General features: G+C 49.3%; 1 protein-coding gene across 1 annotated transcript in view; it reads right to left on the bottom strand.

Annotated features, from left to right (window-relative positions):
• The window catches only part of dpt (dermatopontin), a 32,518-nt gene extending 13,751 nt beyond the window's left edge, over positions 1-18,767 (bottom strand). Inside the window, exons 1-2 of the mRNA XM_071342267.1 lie at positions 18,418-18,767; positions 11,331-11,775 (exon numbers count right to left, since the gene is read on the bottom strand). Coding sequence (XP_071198368.1) covers positions 11,331-11,626 — 296 coding nt within the window. The 5' untranslated portion in view covers positions 11,627-11,775; positions 18,418-18,767. The remainder of the gene's footprint in view (positions 1-11,330; positions 11,776-18,417) is intronic.
• Positions 18,768-23,347: the final 4,580 nt, after the last annotated feature.

Below are 23,347 nucleotides of genomic sequence, written 5' to 3'. Positions count from 1 at the left end.
CACCAGTAGAGTTACCAGTAGAGTCACCACCAGTACAGTTACCAGTAGAGTCACCACCAGTAGAGTTACCAGTAGAGTCACCACCAGTAGAGTCACCAGCAGTAGAGTCACCAGTAGAGTCACCACCAGTAGAGTCACCAGTAGTCACCAGCAGTAGAGCCACCAGTAGAGTCACCACCAGTACAGTCACCAGTAGAGTCACCAGCAGTAGAGTTACCAGTAGAGTGACCACCAGTAGAGTCACCAGTAGAGTCACCACCAGTAGAGTCACCAGCAGTAGAGCCACCAGTAGAGTCACCACCAGTACAGTCACCAGTAGTCACCAGCAGTAGAGTCACCAGTAGAGTCACCAGCAGTAGAGTTACCAGTAGAGTCACCACCAGTACAGTCACCAGTAGAGTCACCAGTAGTCAACACCAGTAGTCACCAGTAGAGTCACCAGTAGTCACCAGTAGAGTCATCAGTAGAGTCACCAGCAGTAGAGTCACCAGTAGTCACCAGCAGTAGAGTCACCAGTAGTCACCAGCAGTAGAGTCACCAGTAGTCACCACCAGTAGAGTCACCAGTAGAGTCACCAGTAGAGTCACCAGTAGAGTCACCAGTAGAGTCACCAGTAGAGTCACCAGTAGTCACCAGCAGTAGAGCCACCAGTAGAGTCACCACCAGTACAGTCACCAGTAGAGTCACCAGCAGTAGAGTTACCAGTAGAGTCACCACCAGTAGAGTCACCACCAGTAGAGTCACCAGCAGTAGAGCCACCAGTAGAGTCACCACCAGTACAGTCACCAGTAGAGTCACCAGTAGTCACCAGCAGTAGAGTCACCAGTAGAGTCACCAGCAGTAGAGTTACCAGTAGAGTCACCACCAGTACAGTCACCAGTAGAGTCACCAGTAGTCAACACCAGTAGAGTCACCAGTAGAGTCACCAGTAGTCACCAGTAGAGTCAGCAGTAGAGTAACCAGCAGTAGAGTCACCAGTAGTCACCAGCAGTAGAGTCACCAGTAGTCACCAGCAGTAGAGTCACCAGTAGTCACCAGCAGTAGAGTCACCAGTAGTCACCACCAGTAGAGTCACCAGTAGAGTCACCAGTAGAGTCACCAGTAGTCACCAGTAGAGTCACCAGTAGAGTCACCAGTAGAGTCACCACCAGTAGAGTCACCACCAGTAGAGTCACCAGCAGTAGAGTCACCACCAGTAGAGTCACCAGTAGAGTCACCAGTAGAGTCACCACCAGTAGAGTCACCAGTAGAGTCACCAGTAGAGTCACCAGTAGAGTCACCAGTAGAGTCACCAGTAGAGTCACCACCAGTAGAGTCACCAGTAGAGTCACCAGTAGAGTCACCAGTAGAGTCACCACCAGTAGAGTCACCACCAGTAGAGTCACCAGTAGAGTCAACACCAGTAGAGTCACCAGTAGAGTCACCACCAGTAGAGTCACCAGTAGAGTCACCACCAGTAGAGTCACCAGTAGAGTCACCACCAGTAGAGCCACCAGCAGTAGAGTCACCAGTAGTCACCACCAGTAGAGTCACCAGTAGAGTCACCACCAGTAGAGTCACCAGTAGAGTCACCACCAGTACAGTTACCAGTAGAGTCACCAGTAGAGTCACCAGTAGAGTCACCAGTAGAGTCACCACCAGTAAAGTCACCAGTAGAGTCACCAGTAGAGTCACCAGTAGAGTCACCAGTAGAGTCACCACCAGTAGAGTCACCAGTAGAGTCACCAGTAGTCACCAGTAGAGTCACCAGTAGAGTCACCAGCAGTAGAGTCACCAGTAGAGTCACCACCAGTAGAGTCACCACCAGTAGAGTCAGCAGTAGAGTCACCACCAGTAGAGTCACCAGTAGTCACCACCAGTAGAGTCACCAGTAGAGTCACCACCAGTAGAGTCACCAGTAGAGTCACCAGTAGAGTCACCACCAGTAGAGTCACCACCAGTAGAGTCACCAGTAGTCACCACCAGTAGAGTCACCAGTAGAGTCACCACCAGTAGAGTCACCAGTAGAGTCACCACCAGTAGAGTCACCAGTAGAGTCACCAGTAGAGTCACCAGTAGAGTCACCACCAGTAGAGTCACCAGTAGAGTCACCAGTAGAGTCACCACCAGTAGAGTCACCAGTAGTCACCACCAGTAGAGTCACCACCAGTAGAGTCACCAGTAGTCACCACCAGTAGAGTCACCACCAGTAGAGTCACCAGTAGAGTCACCAGTAGAGTCACCACCAGTAGAGTCACCAGTAGTCACCACCAGTAGAGTCACCACCAGTAGAGTCACCAGTAGAGTCACCAGTAGTCACCAGCAGTAGAGCCACCAGTAGAGTCACCACCAGTACAGTCACCAGTAGAGTCACCAGCAGTAGAGTTACCAGTAGAGTCACCACCAGTAGAGTCACCACCAGTAGAGTCACCAGCAGTAGAGCCACCAGTAGAGTCACCACCAGTACAGTCACCAGTAGAGTCACCAGTAGTCACCAGCAGTAGAGTCACCAGTAGAGTCACCAGCAGTAGAGTTACCAGTAGAGTCACCACCAGTACAGTCACCAGTAGAGTCACCAGTAGTCAACACCAGTAGAGTCACCAGTAGAGTCACCAGTAGTCACCAGTAGAGTCAGCAGTAGAGTAACCAGCAGTAGAGTCACCAGTAGTCACCAGCAGTAGAGTCACCAGTAGTCACCAGCAGTAGAGTCACCAGTAGTCACCAGCAGTAGAGTCACCAGTAGTCACCACCAGTAGAGTCACCAGTAGAGTCACCAGTAGAGTCACCAGTAGTCACCAGTAGAGTCACCAGTAGAGTCACCAGTAGAGTCACCACCAGTAGAGTCACCACCAGTAGAGTCACCAGCAGTAGAGTCACCACCAGTAGAGTCACCAGTAGAGTCACCAGTAGAGTCACCACCAGTAGAGTCACCAGTAGAGTCATCAGTAGAGTCACCAGTAGAGTCACCAGTAGAGTCACCACCAGTAGAGTCACCAGTAGAGTCACCAGTAGAGTCACCAGTAGAGTCACCAGTAGAGTCACCACCAGTAGAGTCACCACCAGTAGAGTCACCAGTAGAGTCACCACCAGTAGAGTCACCAGTAGAGTCACCACCAGTAGAGTCACCAGTAGAGTCACCACCAGTAGAGTCACCAGTAGAGTCACCACCAGTAGAGCCACCAGCAGTAGAGTCACCAGTAGTCACCACCAGTAGAGTCACCAGTAGAGTCACCACCAGTAGAGTCACCAGTAGAGTCACCACCAGTACAGTTACCAGTAGAGTCACCAGTAGAGTCACCAGTAGAGTCACCAGTAGAGTCACCACCAGTAAAGTCACCAGTAGAGTCACCAGTAGAGTCACCAGTAGAGTCACCAGTAGAGTCACCACCAGTAGAGTCACCAGTAGAGTCACCAGTAGTCACCAGTAGAGTCACCAGTAGAGTCACCAGCAGTAGAGTCACCAGTAGAGTCACCACCAGTAGAGTCACCACCAGTAGAGTCAGCAGTAGAGTCACCACCAGTAGAGTCACCAGTAGTCACCACCAGTAGAGTCACCAGTAGAGTCACCACCAGTAGAGTCACCAGTAGAGTCACCAGTAGAGTCACCACCAGTAGAGTCACCACCAGTAGAGTCACCAGTAGTCACCACCAGTAGAGTCACCAGTAGAGTCACCACCAGTAGAGTCACCAGTAGAGTCACCACCAGTAGAGTCACCAGTAGAGTCACCAGTAGAGTCACCAGTAGAGTCACCAGTAGAGTCACCACCAGTAGAGTCACCAGTAGAGTCACCAGTAGAGTCACCACCAGTAGAGTCACCAGTAGTCACCACCAGTAGAGTCACCACCAGTAGAGTCACCAGTAGTCACCACCAGTAGAGTCACCACCAGTAGAGTCACCAGTAGAGTCACCAGTAGAGTCACCACCAGTAGAGTCACCAGTAGTCACCACCAGTAGAGTCACCACCAGTAGAGTCACCAGTAGTCACCACCAGTAGAGTCACCACCAGTAGAGTCACCAGTAGAGTCACCAGTAGAGTCACCACCAGTAGAGTCACCAGTAGAGTCACCAGTAGAGTCACCAGTAGAGTCACCAGTAGAGTCACCACCAGTAGAGTCACCAGTAGTCACCACCAGTAGAGTCACCAGTAGAGTCACCACCAGTAGAGTCACCACCAGTAGAGTCACCAGTAGAGTCACCAGTAGAGTCACCAGTAGAGTCACCAGTAGAGTCACCACCAGTAGAGTCACCAGTAGAGTCACCACCAGTAGAGTCACCAGTAGTCACCACCAGTAGAGTCACCACCAGTAGAGTCACCAGTAGTCACCACCAGTAGAGTCACCACCAGTAGAGTCACCAGTAGAGTCACCAGTAGAGTCACCACCAGTAGAGTCACCAGTAGAGTCACCAGTAGAGTCACCAGTAGAGTCACCAGTAGAGTCACCACCAGTAGAGTCACCAGTAGTCACCACCAGTAGAGTCACCACCAGTAGAGTCACCAGTAGTCACCACCAGTAGAGTCACCACCAGTAGAGTCACCAGTAGAGTCACCAGTAGAGTCACCACCAGTAGAGTCACCAGTAGAGTCACCAGTAGAGTCACCAGCAGTAGAGTCACCAGTAGAGTCACCACCAGTAGAGTCACCAGTAGAGTCACCAGTAGAGTCACCACCAGTAGAGTCACCAGTAGAGTCACCAGTAGAGTCACCACCAGTAGAGTCACCAGTAGAGTCACCAGTAGAGTCACCACCAGTAGAGTCACCAGTAGAGTCACCACCAGTAGTCACCACCAGTAGAGTCACCACCAGTAGTCACCACCAGTAGAGTCACCAGTAGAGTCACCAGTAGAGTCACCACCAGTAGAGTCACCAGTAGAGTCACCAGTAGTCACCAGTAGAGTCACCAGTAGAGTCACCACCAGTAGAGTCACCAGTAGAGTCACCACCAGTTGTCACCACCAGTAGAGTCACCACCAGTAGTCACCACCAGTAGAGTCACCAGTAGAGTCACCAGTAGAGTCACCAGTAGAGTCACCAGTAGAGTCACCAGTAGAGTCACCAGTAGAGTCACCACCAGTAGAGTCACCAGTAGAGTCACCAGTAGTCACCAGTAGAGTCACCAGTAGAGTCACCACCAGTAGAGTCACCAGTAGAGTCACCACCAGTTGTCACCACCAGTAGAGTCACCACCAGTAGTCACCACCAGTAGAGTCACCAGTAGAGTCACCAGTAGAGTCACCACCAGTAGAGTCACCAGTAGAGTCACCAGTAGTCACCAGTAGAGTCAGCAGTAGAGTAACCAGCAGTAGAGTCACCAGTAGTCACCAGCAGTAGAGTCACCAGTAGTCACCAGCAGTAGAGTCACCAGTAGTCACCAGCAGTAGAGTCACCAGTAGTCACCACCAGTAGAGTCACCAGTAGAGTCACCAGTAGAGTCACCAGTAGTCACCAGTAGAGTCACCAGTAGAGTCACCAGTAGAGTCACCACCAGTAGAGTCACCACCAGTAGAGTCACCAGCAGTAGAGTCACCACCAGTAGAGTCACCAGTAGAGTCACCAGTAGAGTCACCACCAGTAGAGTCACCAGTAGAGTCATCAGTAGAGTCACCAGTAGAGTCACCAGTAGAGTCACCACCAGTAGAGTCACCAGTAGAGTCACCAGTAGAGTCACCAGTAGAGTCACCAGTAGAGTCACCACCAGTAGAGTCATCCACCAGTAGAGTCACCAGTAGATGTCACCACCAGTAGAGTCACCAGTAGAGTCACCACCAGTAGAGTCACCAGTAGAGTCACCACCAGTAGAGCCACCAGCAGTAGAGTCACCAGTAGTCACCACCAGTACGGAAGTCACCAGTAGAGTCACCACCAGTAGAGGCTGCACCAGTAGAGTCACCACCAGTACAGTTACCAGTAGAGTCACCAGTAGAGTCTACCAGTAGATGTCACCAGTAGAGTCACCACCAGTAAAGTCACCAGTAGAGTCACCAGATAGAGTCACCAGTAGAGTCACCAGTAGACGTCACCACCAGTAGAGTCACCAGTAGAGTCACCAGTAGTCACCAGTAGAGTCACCAGTAGAGTCACCAGCAGTAGAGTCACCAGTAGAGTCACCACCAGTAGAGTCACCACGCAGTAGAGTCAGCAGTAGAGTCACCACCAGTAGAGTCACCAGTAGTCACCACCAGTAGAGTCACCAGTAGAGTCACCACCAGTAGAGTCACCAGTAGAGTCACCAGTAGAGTCACCACCAGTAGAGTCACCACCAGTAGAGTCACCAGTAGTCACCACCAGTAGAGTCACCAGTAGAGTCACCACCAGTAGAGTCACCAGTAGAGTCACCACCAGTAGAGTCACCAGTAGAGTCACCAGTAGAGTCACCAGTAGAGTCACCAGTAGAGTCACCACCAGTAGAGTCACCAGTAGAGTCACCAGTAGAGTCACCACCAGTAGAGTCACCAGTAGTCACCACCAGTAGAGTCACCACCAGTAGAGTCACCACCAGTAGAGTCACCACCAGTAGAGTCACCAGTAGTCACCACCAGTAGAGTCACCAGTAGAGTCACCAGTAGAGTCACCACCAGTAGAGTCACCAGTAGAGTCACCAGTAGAGTCACCAGTAGAGTCACCAGTAGAGTCACCACCAGTAGAGTCACCAGTAGTCACCACCAGTAGAGTCACCACCAGTAGAGTCACCAGTAGTCACCACCAGTAGAGTCACCACCAGTAGAGTCACCAGTAGAGTCACCAGTAGAGTCACCACCAGTAGAGTCACCAGTAGAGTCACCAGCAGTAGAGTCACCAGTAGAGTCACCACCAGTAGAGTCACCAGTAGAGTCACCACCAGTAGAGTCACCAGTAGAGTCACCAGTAGAGTCACCACCAGTAGAGTCACCACCAGTAGAGTCACCAGTAGTCACCACCAGTAGAGTCACCAGTAGAGTCACCACCAGTAGAGTCACCACCAGTAGAGTCACCAGTAGAGTCACCAGTAGAGTCACCAGTAGAGTCACCAGTAGAGTCACCACCAGTAGAGTCACCAGTAGAGTCACCACCAGTAGAGTCACCAGTAGTCACCACCAGTAGAGTCACCACCAGTAGAGTCACCAGTAGTCACCACCAGTAGAGTCACCACCAGTAGAGTCCACAGTAGAGTCACCAGTAGAGTCACCACCAGTAGAGTCACCAGTAGAGTCACCAGTAGAGTCACCAGTAGAGTCACCAGTAGAGTCACCACCAGTAGAGTCACCAGTAGTCACCACCAGTAGAGTCACCACCAGTAGAGTCACCAGTAGTCACCACCAGTAGAGTCACCACCAGTAGAGTCACCAGTAGAGTCACCAGTAGAGTCACCACCAGTAGAGTCACCAGTAGAGTCACCAGTAGAGTCACCAGCAGTAGAGTCACCAGTAGAGTCACCACCAGTAGAGTCACCAGTAGAGTCACCACCAGTAGAGTCACCAGTAGAGTCACCAGTAGAGTCACCACCAGTAGAGTCACCAGTAGAGTCACCAGTAGAGTCACCACCAGTAGAGTCACCAGTAGAGTCACCACCAGTAGTCACCACCAGTAGAGTCACCACCAGTAGTCACCACCAGTAGAGTCACCAGTAGAGTCACCAGTAGAGTCACCACCAGTAGAGTCACCAGTAGAGTCACCAGTAGTCACCAGTAGAGTCACCAGTAGAGTCACCACCAGTAGAGTCACCAGTAGAGTCACCACCAGTTGTCACCACCAGTAGAGTCACCACCAGTAGTCACCACCAGTAGAGTCACCAGTAGAGTCACCAGTAGAGTCACCAGTAGAGTCACCACCAGTAGAGTCACCAGTAGAGTCACCAGTAGTCACCAGTAGAGTCACCAGTAGAGTCACCACCAGTAGAGTCACCAGTAGAGTCACCACCAGTAGTCACCACCAGTAGAGTCACCACCAGTAGTCACCACCAGTAGAGTCACCAGTAGAGTCACCAGTAGAGTCACCAGTAGAGTCACCACCAGTAGAGTCACCAGTAGAGTCACCAGTAGTCACCAGTAGAGTAGCTACATTGTTGCGTGTCCCAACTGGCTCCGTCTCACTTATGTGGTGTACTACTTTTCACCAGGGTCCATAGTGCTCTGGTCAAAAGTAGTGCACTATGTCAAATCCAATCCAATTGTATTTGACACATGGCTGGTAAACAATACGTATAGACGACGAGCCGTTCCCAACAACGCAGACAGAAAGAACAGAGTTAACAGAAACACAAGGATCAAATATAATAAATAGATTAAATATGTAGGGGGACAGAATGTCATTTGGGACGTACCAAGATCAATATAAAACGGGTAGTGTTCCAAGGAACATACTGCTTCCTACTCTCTAGAACAGGGGTGTCAAACTCAAATACCCAGTGGGCCAAAATGTAAAACCTGAACAAAGTCGCGGGCCAACATTGAACAAATGAACCTTTTAATATGGACCCAAACAAGTTTTGCTTTAACATTGAATATGGAACAAGCATCGCTTATTACCATACAATATATAATTTAATAGTGGAGACATGCAAAATCGAATTTCAAATGAAAAAACACATCAATGGCATTCATTTATTAAATAAATAAAATTTAAATAAAAATCGTATGCCTCTTTTCTATTTGCAGCCTTCTGATTTAAATACCAAAATAAACTTTTTAAAACTTTTTCCACTGGCTAATAATCAACCATTCAAGCCCATGCCTTGTAGCAAGAAAAAGTGCACAAAGAAAACGTTAATTATTGCACACTGATCTAATCTTTTTCACGAACTCTCCCTCATTAAAGGGCCGGGCTGATTTTGCGATCTCTGCTGCCACTATATAACTAGCCTTTACAGCAGCCTCACTTTGTGATGTGGCTTTTTTGAACATATTCTGTTGTGAAACCAAACTTCTTTTCATCTCCTCTACTTTCTGGCTCCTTTGAGTCATGTCCAGGTCCTTGTATTTGTCATGGTGTTTCGTTTCATAGTGTCGTCTAATGTTCTACTCCTTACTTACAGCCACGTTGACTCCACAAACAAGACAAACAGGTTTGTCTTTTACATATGTAAACAGATATTCTGCCTCCCACTTGCCCAGAAAGCTCCTGTTTTCTGCCTTTCTTTTCGCCATTTTTGGGAAGGGATAGCGCGCTGACAGTTGTAGCGTCTATGTTGCTATGACTACTGTCACAGAGGAGAGGGCGTTTCTGGGTCCTGTCCTGATTGGCGCGCGAAAACAACAGCAGAGCATTATGGGATTCGTAGTATTAGCGGTGAATGCGCTGTATAATACCGGCGGGCCAGCTCTAGTAGTAATTTGGTATTGTCTCGCGGGCCAAATATAATTACCCCGCGGGCCAAATTTGGCCCGCGGGCCAGAGTTTGACACCCATGCTCTAGAACAATGATGTCATCCACTAACGAGTCAATGATGTTCCTCGCGGACGTAGGAGGGGGAGGGGAGGGGGGGGGGTATTGTTTTCATTCGTTTGGAGCATAGAGTAATAACCTCCATTGTACGGAAATAACTTGTCGCTGTGAGTTGAGGCTGCAACATTTCAGTCATAAACAGAACAGTAAATCATGTTGAGTTTAATTGAATGTCCCGTGGCAGAGAGAATGTGTTTGGCACCTGACAGATGACACACACTGACCTAACGTCCTCCTAGGACTGTGTGTGTGTGTGTGTGTGTGTGTGTGTGTGTGTGTGTGTGTGTGTGTGTGCGTGCGTGCGTGCGTGCGTGCGTGCGTGCGTGCGTGTGTGTGTGTGTGTGACTATATCTGGTCTCTCGCCTGCCTGCCCTAGGCCACGTGTCTCTCTAACCCTTCATCATGGACCTCTTCAGTGGTTTTAGAATTACCGTGCTCAGTAGAAGACAATGTGATGGCTCTCTGAAGACTATGTGATGGCTCTGAAGACTATGTGATGGCTCTCTGAAGACTATGTGATGGTTCTCTGAAGACTATGTGATTGCTCTCTGAAGACTATGTGATGGCTCTCTGAAGACTATGCGATGGCTCTCTGAAGACTATGTGATTGCTCTCTGAAGACTATGTGATTGCTCTCTGAAGACTATGTGATGGCTCTCTGAAGACTATGTGATGGCGCTCTGAAGACTATGTGATGGCTCTCTGAAGACTATGTGATGGCTCTCTGAAGACTATGTGATGGCTCTCTGAAAACTATGTGATGGCTCTCTGAACACTAGGCGATGGCTCTCTGAAGACTATGTGATGGCTCTCTGAACACTAGGCGATGGCTCTCTGAACACTAGGCGATGGCTCTCTGAACACTAGGCGATGGCTCTCTGAAGACTATGTGATGGCTCTCTGAAGACTAGGCGATGGCTCTCTGAAGACTATGTGATGGCTCTCTGAAGACTAGGCGATGGCTCTCTGAAGACTATGTGATGGCTCTCTGAAGACTATGTGATGGCTCTCTGAAGACTATGTGATGGCTCTCTGTCATCCTGCCTCCCATCTTTTCAGAATAAAGGATTCACGTTTTTTCAAGAGTCTTCATATCAGTCTCTGTTGATCATAAAGCACTCCAATTCACTGTTTTAGATATTTATGTACCAAGATGTTTAAATAAACGTAAACCTAAGCATAATGTAAACGTGATGATTCACGCTAGAGAGGCTCCTCTATGGACATGGATCAGTGAGGGACTTAAAGGACAATAAAACGGTCTCTCCTTAAATCCCATCTAAGCTCAGACTTTCCCGACATAGAAACCAATAGGATAGAACATTCAGTCATCCTGGTGCTGAGACTGAGGCTTTTACAACTCAGCCCAGAGGGGAAATAAACTGTCCATAATTATCAATTACCAAATTTGACTCTCCTCACCCACCCAATTAGCTCGTTCCAGCCTCGTTCCAGCTGCAGCCTTTGTTTTCAGCACATCTTACATCGATAGAGATCAGAGGAGGACAGAGAGGATGCAGATGGTCAGCCCAGAGCGTGCCACGTATCAGACGACCGGAGAACACACTACAGAGAACACACTACAAAGGGCACCCCTAACTTGCTTCCAGCAAACAGTATCACACATCTACAGAGATTAGAGATAACCAGAGAAGATTCACACCACAGGGTACCTCCACATCTACAGAGATAACCAGAGAAGATTCACACCACAGGGTAACATCACATCTATAGAGATTAGAGATAACCAGAGAAGATTCACACCACAGGGTAACATCACATCTATAGAGATTAGAGATAACTGGATACCAGTGTAAACATGACACTTCTAGACAAGGATCAGGGCACAGAAAGCCCAGAGGTCACAGAGGTCAAACTACAGAGAGGTGAAAGAGAGACACAGATGACCAGAGATGGCATCGGGGACCTACCACTCCATCCCGGCACGGTTGGTATCGTCCCACCAGCACTCTGTGGGATGCCCCAGGGTGGTGGGAGTCTGTTGGCACTCGAAGGCCCAGAGGCGGTCGGACCCTTCCTTCTCACTGAAGACACTCTGCAGGGCCACCAGCACCTCTCCATGGGGACACTGGAAGTTGAACCCCTGGCGGAAGGTGTGGATCCAGGGGATAGAGCGGTCGATATGGCTCTCCATACGGTTCTCATACTCCTGGCTTGCCACGGTCGCTAGAAGGGCCAAAGCCCACAACACTGGTCCTGGAGTCATCCTGCTGGTGACAGGGCTTAATGTAAGCGAAGCCTGGGCGTCCGACTCTGAGGCTATCCCCGTACTGGTCCTGGAGGGTCTGAGCTGGGTCTGAGCTGGGTCTGTGCTGGGTCTGAGGCTTTCCCCGTACTGGTCCTGGAGGGTCTGAGCTGATTGCAGAAAAAAGAAAGAGTGAGCGAGAGAGCGAGAGAGCGAGAGAGCGCGAGAGCGCGAGAGCGAGAGAGCGAGAGAGAGAGAGAGAGAGAGAGAGAGAGAGAGAGAGAGAGAGAGAGCGTCTGCTCTGGCCCGCTCCTCTTTACTGCACCACAGCAGTCTGGATTTCAGGTCGTTGACTAACCAGATGTGTTATAAATTATCTGAATCCAGAACTGATGTGTAATTTGCAGCTCCCAAGACAGTTCGGTTGGACTGAGATTCACGTTGAATTTCTGTTAAGGTCGACTGTCAGAAAAACTCCCCGGTGTCGATAGCAGAGATAAGGGGTGCACCTTAAGAAATAAAATGTTGTTTGTAAATATTTAGGACCGTGATGTAAAGTAATGCATCATGTCGTTTAAATATTAGTGTTGTGCCTCGGCTGCCCAGAGAGAGAGTTCTAATTTAACACAACTTGTTTGACAGGAAGTTGGCCAGTTCAATTTTTGGGGGGGGTAATTGTAATCACTTGTCATTTTTTGGGGGGGGGGGTTCGTTCAAACTTTTCTAACTTCCTGCAGTAAAAAAGTATCTGGATTGGAAAGTCCCCGCAGTTTGTTTTGGAAGTGTTTATTTACGTTCTGTAGCCAATGGAAAAACAGAGCAATAATAAACATGTACGGTGTTGTGAAAAAGTAATAATTAATGAAGTATCCACATACTCTATGCTGTTTACATTATACAAAGAGAGGGTATTAGAGGCTTTAGAGACATTCTTTTCAGGTTATGACAGACAGAGTTTTCTGGGACGAACTACATTGTAATTCAGCTGGGGGCTCTTCAAGATCATGAGAACTGGTAATGAAGGAGGACTGCAAAACAAACATCAGAATTTCCACAGCCCCCCCCCCCCCCCCCTCCCCTGTGAAAACAGACTGTTCTTGTAAAAGAGGTGAGAAACGAGAGAGAGAGAAAGAGAGAGAGAGAGAGAGAGAGAGAGAGAGAGAGAGAGAGAGAAAGAACGAGAGAGAGAGAGCGAGAGAGAGCGAGAGAAAGAACGAGAGAGAGAGAGCGAGTGTAGATAGAGAGAGAGAGAGAGAGAGAGAGAGAGAAGAGAGAGAGAGAGCAAGAGAAAGAACGAGAGAGAGAGAGAGAGAAGAGAGAAGAGAGAAAAGAGAGAGAGAGAGAGAGAGAGAGAGAGAGAGAGAGAGAGAGAGAGAGAGAGAGAGAGAGAGAGAGAGAGATAGAGAGAGAGAGAGAGAGAGAGAGAGAGAGAGAGAGAGAGAGAGAGAGAGAGAGAGAGAGTTTGAGTTTGAAATAATCTTTATTGGGTCTGGGAGCCCACCACACAATAAATACTCATACAAAACCACAGTTACACATCAATTAAAAACACAACTCCAACTCCTCCTCCACAGTAACTAAACACAACAGCCTCTGAATACCCCATATACTCAAAAACAGATCAATATTGTTGACAAGTTTATAATAGGCAAACTCAACCCTTAGTCTCGCTGCCACCATTCCCTCCAGCATTCCCACCACATCCACAGACCCTTGTCCCCGAATACTGTTCTTTCGGGTCTTCCATATCGCTAATTTTGCTGCCCCTAACACAAAATTAAGCAACACAACGACACCCTTTTGACTGAACCTGTACTTTGGCCCAAATATATACAGTTGGGAAGAGAAAACCTCTCCCAACGTTGAGAACCAGTCAGTGATCAGGTCAATCATCCCGACCAACCTGGGACACAGTAAAAACAGGTGTGCCAGAGTTTCAGACTCTGCACAGAATGGACACCCCTCCCCAACAGTAGGGTCCAGGTGTACCAGATGCATGTTGGTGGCTATAGCTCCATGTATGATCCTCCATTGGAGGTCAGCTGTCCTCTTATCAATCGGCAGTTTGTATAATGATCGCCAACAGCCTTTTGGGGAAGCACCTGGACCAAGCACACCCGCCCACCTCGTCGATTTTACCCCTTCCAGGGAAGAGGCATGGGACACCTTTACACATATTCTGTACATGGCCTTCTTTCCCACCTCCTTGAACTCCCCCAGCTCCGGGGTATCGAAGGAAAGCAGCATCCCCACGTCCTCGTCAAATGCCCCCACCGCAGCACTAACAATCAGTGCAGGGAACACATAATCCAGACCCTCCTTCCACCGATCAGAATTGGAAATGTCAGTCACATACTGACGATGAAGCACTGGCAAGGAGTCACAGACCTCAGCGACGACCTTCCTCAGTAGGCGAGATGATCGGATCCCCGCTCTTTCTCCCAGCTCCTCCAACGATCTGCTCCTGCTCTGCATCAGATGACCCAGCTTGGTGCACCCGACACCTAACAGGCATGAACGCAGGCTGGCTGAACCCAGAGCACTGGACTGGATGGCAGTGTTATAAAAAAGAGGCTCTTCAAAAAGCCACATCCCTGGTAGCGTGCCGGCCTTACGGGACTTGACCAGAATCCTCCAAGCCTGCATAACAGACTCATAGAATGGAGTCAGGCCATTCAACTCACCCCCCTCCAGCTTTAAGAGGAAAAGGTGCTTGTCTAAGCCCAAACAGCCTGCAGCCCCCCTCGTGCAGTGGCAGGTACAAAGCTGCAGCTTTGATCCAGTGTTGTCCAGACCAGAAGAAATTGACAAGGGTCCTCTGAAGCTCTTGTATCAGACCCTTTGGTGGCTGCAAAATCATTAGTCTGTGCCACAGGGTAGAGGCAGCAAGATTATTAATTACCAGTACCCTTCCCCTATAAGACAACTGGGGTAGCACCCATTTCCATCTTGACAGTCTGGCACACACTTTCTCCACTACACCCTCCCAGTTCTTTTTCTGAAAGACATCAGAGCCTAGAAAAACACCCAATGTCTTCATCCCATCTCTGCCCCACTGAAGCCCCCCTGGTAACCGTGGAGCGGACCCTATCTGAAGCTGACCTGCCCACAGCGCTTCACTCTTTCCCCAATTGACTCTAGCTGAGGAGGCACCCTCATACACCATTAAAGCGTCTGAGAGAACCTTAACATCCTCAGCCCCTGTAATAAAAACTGTCACATCATCTGCATACGCAGACAGTGCTATCGTGGGACCCTTCATTACACCTGGCACAGAGAAACCAGTAAGCTTCGCTCTTAAAAAACAAAGCATTGGTTCAATCGCCAGACTATATAACTGCCCTGAAATTGGGCATCCCTGCCTGATACCCCTTTGGACAGGGATGGGGCAACTCAAACCACCCCCCACCTTCACCATACACGAGGCCCCAGCATACAGTAAATTCATCCAAGACAAAAAAACATCCCCAAACCCAAAGGCTTTCATCGTTTTGAACAAATACTGGTGGTCCACGCGGTCAAAAGCCTTCTCCTGATCCAAAGAAAGTAAACCCACATTTACATCAGACAGTTTACAAATGTCTAGAACATCTCTTATCAGAAACAAGTTGTCAACAATTGAGCGATCAGGTACACAGTAGGACTGGTCCTTGTGGACCAACAATCCCAGATACTCTTTCAACCTGTTTGAGAGACATTTTGAAACTATTTTATATTCTGCACACAGCAAAGCAACAGGTCTCCAATTTTTTATGAGAGCCAAATCCCCCTTTTTTGGCAACAGTGAAAGCACCGCACGTTGACAGGATACAGGAAGAGAACCCTCATGAAAAGATTCACACACCACTTCATAAAAATCCTCCCCAATAGACCCCCAAAAGTGCTTATAGAACTCAGATGGTAAACCATCAATGCCAGGGGCTCGGCCTGTTGAGAGCTGCATAACTGCTGTGGACAGCTCTTGCAGTGTAATGTCAGAGTCCAATGCGACTCTCTGTTCAGGTCCCAATTTAGGAAGACCATGTAACAACTGTTCAGTACACAGAGAGTCACAATCCTCCGCCTTATAGAGGGCAGAGTAGAAATCCACGGCATGTTGACGCATTTCACTGTCATCCGTGGTCACCGTCCCATCAGGGAGACGAAGGCAGACCATCTGTTTACGTTGTAAAGTCGACTGTCCAAGGTTAAAAAAAAAGCACTAGGAGCATCCATATCCTTGAGGGAAGCGAAACGAGACCTAATCAAGGCACCTTTCACTCTTTCATGCAGAAACGACCTCAGTTCATGTCTCTTGTCCTGTAAGTTCATGACTAGTCCAGGGTCATTCTGAGTGAGCAGCTTCAATTCAATTGATTTGATGTCCTGTTCAAGGGCATTGATAGTCTCTTTAACTTCAATTTGAGACAAAGCAGTATACTGTTGACAAAATACTCGTATTTGGGCCTTCCCAACATCCCACCATTGTCTCAAGGACTCAAAATTCCCTTTTGTAACCCTCCATTTTTCCCAAAACAACAAAAACCTTTCACAAAACTTGACATCATGTAACAATTTAACATTAAAATACCAGTAAGGTGATGACCTTCGTGGACAGGACAAGTGAATATCAACAGTTATAATGTGATGATCAGAGAAACCCACAGGAGTAATGGCACACTTTCCAACCCTACTACAGTATTGATCAGATACGTACAACCTATCTAACCTTGCTGCACTGACACCACCTTCATTCACTTTCAACCATGTGTATTGCCTAACTTTTGCATTCTTTACTCTCCACACATCACAAAGCTCTAACTCAGTTAGTAAGCCAGACAGGAAAGTGGCTGACCGCAGGTGAGGTTCTTCAGCGTTGCGATCAACAGTAAAATCCACAGTACAGTTCCAGTCCCCCCCTACAACCATACACCCCTCTTGGTCACACTGTCTTAAGGTTTCTTTTATTTTATCAAACACAACAAGACGCTCGGTACCCTCATTAGGAGCATAAACATTCAAAAAAAGAAACAAAACCCCCATAACATCCACCTTGACCAATAAAACCCGACCCTTGACAATCTCTGTTGTAGATATCACAGTCACCCCTAAACCTGAGGAAAACAAGATGGCCACCCCAGCACTGAAATTAGTACCATGACTGAGTATATGCTGCCCCTCCCACCACATACCCCAGTCAACCTCATTAGCCTCATCACTATGTGTCTCCTGTAGGAAAACTACATTAAGCCTTTTCTGTTTTATTTCTTCTAAAACCCAAGCCCTCTTATTTCTGTCCCTTCCCCCATTAATATTGAGAGAACCTACCCTTAGTACCTCCATGTAGAAAAGAGAAAAGAAAAGCAGAATAAACCACAGAGAAACCAAAGAGAAAAAAGACACCCTATGAAGCATGATCATCATCATTATTTAAATCTTTTCTTATTAACCTGACCACGTTTCCCACCACCTTTTGCTGCTGTAACAGCAGTAACAAATTTCCTCAAGCGAAACCGCTTCTTCTCACTCAACTGGTCTAACCCCACCGTCTTCTGTAACATCACAGCTGACCTCACAAACTTATCAACATCAAAATATTCTGCCAATTTTACAGATTTCCCAAAAGTCTGATCCAGAAACCCATTTACCTCCTCTAGATCATAAATTGAGTCCTCACCAGCTGCTGTCATATCAGAAGAGATATCCATATCCTTCTCCTGATCCTCCTCAGCTGAGGCCACAGACCACTGACTCCCCTCTACCACATCCCTTTCAACACTCCCCACTTGCACCCCATCACTCGTACCAGGCATCTCCTCCACTACCTGGGAGACTAGCCCCACCTGAACCCCATTACCCGTGGTGGGCATCTCCTCCACTACATGAGAGCCCAGCTCCACATGAACCCCCTCCTGTACCCCATTACTCGTAGTGGGCATTTCCTCTACTACCTGGGAGCCTAACTCCACATGAAACCCCTCCTGTACTCCATTACTCGTAGTGGGCATCTCCTCCACTCCCTTGGAGTCTAGTTCCACATGAACCCCCTCCTGTACTCCATTACTCGTAGTGGGCATCTCCTCCACTACCTGTGAGATTAGCTCCACATGAACCCCCTCCTGTACTCCATTACTCGTAGTGGGCATCTCCTCCACTACCTTTGAGATTAACTCCATATGAACCCCCTCCTGTGCCCCAGTACTCGTACTGGGCACCTCCTCACCAGTCTGAGGAACTGGCTCTTCAACACGGATAACTTGTTCCTCGGCAACAGGTGCTTGTGGCTGCTCAACCACTGTCAGCCCACCTCTCCCTACATCAGTGGGCCCAGGCGTTACGATGACCACCTGCGCCCCTCCCTCTGCCTTCTCCCTTTTCGGGCAAGCATGTCGCTTATGGCCAACATCCCCACACTCAAAACACCGTTGACTACCCGTACTAGCATACGCCATATACATTCTATTGTCATACTTGACTTTAAACGATATCTCTAAAGTCTGCTCCGGTGAGTCCAAAAACATAAACACCTGTCGCCGAAACGACATAACCTGTTTCAACGCCGGGTGTTTGCAACCCAATGGAACAACCTTAATTGAGCTTGCAAACTTCCCAAAGCGCAATAACTCGCGCTCCAATAGCTCATTTGGAATAAACGGTGGTACATTTGAAATCGTTACCCTTGTTGACGGAGAAAAAAGCGGGGTAACTTGAATAAACATTCCCTTAAGAAGTACGCCCTGCTCAACCATACGATCAACAAGGCGCTCTTCCTTAAGAAATACCACCACCGCTTTATTCATCCGTGACGCATACGCAACATTATCGTATCCTACCTTCTCTCCTACGGCGACCAGAAAATCCTCCACCGTGACAGTAGCTTCAGTGACACACCTAAAGCCGTGCCGAAGTGACAGGGACGGCATTCCAATTCTGGAAGCCATCCCCGCCAAAATCAAGGTAATTTCGATACGAAAAAACCTAAATACTTAATTCTACCACACAAAAAAAAAAAAATATATATATAATAATCTTAATCATGCACAGAAGAAACCAAAGAATGCCACCAAGAAAGAAAAAACCGAAGGAAAGTTCTGAATATCTTACTCTACACAACACACGCACTCACTCAATCAATCATTCAATTCCCAGCATGCACCAAACACTCCCAGCATGCAGAGAGAGAGAGAGAGAGAGAGAGAGAGAGCAAGAGAAAGAACGAGAGAGAGAGAGAGAGAGAGAGAGAGAGAGAGAGAGAGAGAGAGAGAGAGAGAGAGCGAGTGTAGATAGAGAGAGAGAGAGCGAGAGAGAGAGAGAGAGAAGAGAGAGAGAGAGAGCACGAGAAAGAACGAGAGAGAGAGAGAGAGAGCAAGAGAAAGAATGAGAGAGAGAGAGAGAGAGAGAGAGAAGAGAGAGAGAGAGTGTAGATAGAGAGCGAGAGCGAGAGAGAGAGAGCAAGAGAAAGAACGAGAGAGAGAGAGAAGAGAGAGAGAGAGAGCAAGAGAAAGAACGAGAGAGAGAGAGAGAGAAGGGAGAGAGAGCAAGAGAAAGAATGAGAGAGAGAGAGAGAGAGAGTGTCACGTTCCTGACCTATTTCTGTTAGTTTTTGTGTGTTAGTTGGTCAGGACGTGAGGTTGGGTGGGCATTCTATGTTTTCTGTTTCTGTGTTGGTTTTGGGTTACCTGGTATGGCTCTTAATTAGAGGCAGGTGTTTGGCGTTCCTCTAATTAAGAGTCATATTTAGGTAGGCGTTGTCACAGTGTTCGTTGTGGGTGATTGTCTCCTGTGTCAGTGTTTGTCGCACCATACGGGACTGTTACGGTTTGTTCATTTCATGTAGGCTATTTTTCCCTGTTCGTGCGTTCTCGTGTTTATGTATGTTCGTCGTTCAGGTCTGTCTACTTTCGTTTTGTTATTTTGTATCATTATCAAGTATAGTTCGTTTTTGTCTTGTCTTTAATAAATATAATGTGTTCACAACCCGCTGCGCCTTGGTTCCCTCACTACTCCTCCTTTTCGGTAGAAGAGGAGGAGGACCGCCGTTACAGAATCACCCACCAACACGCTAAGACCAAGCGGCAAGGGAAAACGAAACGGAGTAAGGGACAGGAGAGAAAGGAGCAATGGACATGGGACGATGTTTTGGATGGAAAGGGTTGCTACACTTGGGAGGAGATCCTGGCTGGGAGGGATCGCCTCCCATGGGAACAGGTGGAGGCATTGAGGAGAGCAGAGGCTACCTGGGAGAGGAACCGGAGCTATGAGGGAACGCGTCTGGCACGGAAGCCAAAAAAGCCCGTGAGTAATTCCCAAAAATTTCTTGGGGGGGGGCTAGGAGATAGTGGGCCAAGGGCAGGTAGGAGACCTGCGCCCACTTCCCAGGCTTACCGTGGAGAGCGGGAGTACGGGCAGGCGCCGTGTTACGCAGTAGAGCGCACGGTGTCTCCTGTACGAGTGCATAGCCCAGTGCGGGTTATTCCACCTCCCCGCACTGGTAGGGCTAGATTGAGTATTGAGCCAGGTGTCATGAGGCCGGCTCAACGCGTCTGGTCTCCAGTGCGTCTCCTCGGGCCGGCATACATGGCACCTGCCTTACGCATGGTTTCCCCGGTTCGCCTACATAGCCCGGTGCGGGTTATTCCACCTCCCCGCACTGGTCGGGCAACCGGGGGTATTCAACCAGGTAAGGTTGGGCAAGCTCAATGCTCAAGAGTGCCAGTACGCCTCCACGGTCCGGTATTTCCGGCACCACCTCCCCGCCCCAGCCTAGTACCTACAGTGTCTACACTACGCACTAGGCTACCAGTGCGTATCCTGAGCCCTGTTCCTCCTCCACGCACTCTCCCTGTAGTGCGTGTATCTAGCCCGGTGCCTCCAGTTCCGGGCCCACGCACTAAGCTACCTGTGCGTCTCCAGAGCCCTGAACCCACTGTATCTTCTCCCCCTACTAATCCTGATGTGCTTGTCCTTAGCCCGGTGTCACCAGTGCCGGTACCACGCATCAGGGATAGAGTAGGCTTTGAGAATACAGTGTGCCCTGTCCCTGCTCCCCGCACTAGTAGGAAGGTGCTTATCATTAGCACGGTGCCTCCAGTTCCGGCACCACGCACCAGGTCTACAGTGCGCTGTATCCGGCCAGAGCCATCCGTCTCACCAGCGCCATCTGAGCCATCCGTCTCCCCAGCGCCATCTGAGCCATCCGTCTCCCCAGCGCCATCTGAGCCATCCGTCTCCCCAGCGCCATCTGAGCCATCCGTCTCCCCAGCGCCATCTGAGCCATCCGTCTCCCCAGCGCCATCTGAGCCATCCGTCTCCCCAGCGCCATCTGAGCCATCCGTCTGCCAGGAGCCTGCAAAGCCGCCCGTCTGCCATGAGCCTGCAAAGCCGCCCGTCTGCCATGAGCCTACAGAGCCATCCGCCAGACAGGAGCCGCTAGAGCCGTCAGCCAGACAGGAGCCGCTAGAGCCGTCAGCCAGACAGGAGCCGCTAGAGCCGCCCGCCAGACAGGATCTGCCAGAGCCGCCAACTAGACAGGATCTGCCAGAGCCGCCAACCAGACAGGATCTGCCAGAGCCGCCAACCAGACAGGATCTGCCAGAGCCGCCAACCAGACAGGATCTGCCAGAGCCGCCAACCAGACAGGATCTGCCAGAGCCGCCAACCAGACAGGATCTGCCAGAGCCGCCAACCAGACAGGATCTGCCAGAGCCGTCAGAGAGCCATGAGCAGCCAGAGCCGTCAGAGAGCCATGAGCAGCCAGAGCCGTCAGAGAGCCATGAGCAGCCAGAGCCGTCAGAGAGCCATGAGCAGCCAGAGCCGTCAGAGAGCCATGAGCAGCTAGAGCCGTTAGAGAGCCATGAGCAGCCAGAGCCGTCAGAGAGCCATGAGCGTCGAGAGCCGTCAGCCTGCCATGAGCGTCGAGAGCCGTCAGCCTGCCATGAGCGTCGAGAGCCGTCAGCCTGCCATGAGCGTCGAGAGCCGTCAGCCTGCCATGAGCGTCGAGAGCCGTCAGCCTGCCATGAGCGTCGAGAGCCGTCAGCCTGCCATGAGCGTCGAGAGCCGTCAGCCTGCCATGAGCGTCGAGAGCCGTCAGCCTGCCATGAGCGTCGAGAGCCGTCAGCCTGCCATGAGCGTCGAGAGCCGTCAGCCAGCCATGAGCATCGAGAGTCGTCAGTCAGCCATGAGCTGCCCTTCAGCCTGAAAAGGCTAGATACCCAGAACTGCCCATCAGTCCAGAGCTGTCTCTCTGTCCGGAGCTGCCTTTCAGTCCGGAGTTGCCCCTCTATCCTGATCTCCCTCTCTATCTTTATCTACCTCTATAGTCTTATCTATCCCTCTGTCTTGGTTTATCTCTCTGTCCCGGTATTGTCATTATTAGATTTGTTATTAGGAGGATTTTGTGGGGGAAGTAAGAGGGTGGACATTCTTGAAGGGAGGGGGCTAGGATGGATTATGGTGGGGTGGGAACCGCGCCCGGAGCCTGAGCCACCACCGTGGTTAGATGCCCACCCAGACCCTCCCCTAGACTTTGTGCTGGTGCGTCCGGAGTTCGCACCTTGTGGGGGGGGTACTGTCACGTTCCTGACCTATTTCTGTTAGTTTTTGTGTGTTAGTTGGTCAGGACGTGAGGTTGGGTGGGCATTCTATGTTTTCTGTTTCTGTGTTGGTTTTGGGTTACCTGGTATGGCTCTTAATTAGAGGCAGGTGTTTGGCGTTCCTCTAATTAAGAGTCATATTTAGGTAGGCGTTGTCACAGTGTTCGTTGTGGGTGATTGTCTCCTGTGTCAGTGTTTGTCGCACCATACGGGACTGTTACGGTTTGTTCATTTCATGTAGGCTATTTTTCCCTGTTCGTGCGTTCTCGTGTTTATGTATGTTCGTCGTTCAGGTCTGTCTACTTTCGTTTTGTTATTTTGTATCATTATCAAGTATAGTTCGTTTTTGTCTTGTCTTTAATAAATATAATGTGTTCACAACCCGCTGCGCCTTGGTTCCCTCACTACTCCTCCTTTTCGGTAGAAGAGGAGGAGGACCGCCGTTACAGAGAGAGAGAGAGAGAGAGAGAGAGAGAGACAGAGAGAGACGAGATCGAGTGAGAGAGATAGAGAGATAATGGCGAGAGAGAGAGTGGAGAGAAACAGAGTGGAGAGAGAGAGTGGAGAGAAACAAAAATCATCGCAGAGAGAGAAAACATACGACATTATAAAATCCATGTACACAAACAACAAGTGTGCGGTTAAAATTGGCAAAAAACACACACATTTCTTCACACAGGGTCGTGGGGTGAGACAGGGATGCAGCTTAAGCCCCACCCTCTTCAACATTGTAACGGGTGACGCTCTCCTCATCCTCGGAAGAGGTGAGGAGAGAAGGATCTTCAGACCAAAATGCAGCTTGAGGGAAATAAGCCATCTTTATTATAAATACGACGATGGCAACACGAAAACACAAACACTTTCAAATTTACAAAATAACAAAACGACGTATACGAAACCTGAACATAAACTTACATAACTAATACGTAACACTTACGGACAGGAAACATACTACATCGAAACGAAACGAACAACCGAAACAATCCCGTATGGTGTAAGACATAACACAGACACAGGAGACAACCACCCACCAACAAACCTTGTGAACAGCCTACCTAAATATGACTCTCAATTAGAGGAACGCCAAACACCTGCCTCCAATTGAGAGCCATACCAGGCAACCCTAAACCAACATAGAAACAGACAACATAGAATGCCCACCCAAACTCAC

The sequence above is a fragment of the Salvelinus alpinus genome, chromosome 15 (genome assembly GCF_045679555.1).
Source record: "Salvelinus alpinus chromosome 15, SLU_Salpinus.1, whole genome shotgun sequence".
Classification (NCBI taxonomy): domain Eukaryota; kingdom Metazoa; phylum Chordata; class Actinopteri; order Salmoniformes; family Salmonidae; genus Salvelinus; species Salvelinus alpinus.
Note: the sequence above shows the minus strand (reverse complement) of the source record. Positions and strands in the feature narration are given on the sequence as shown.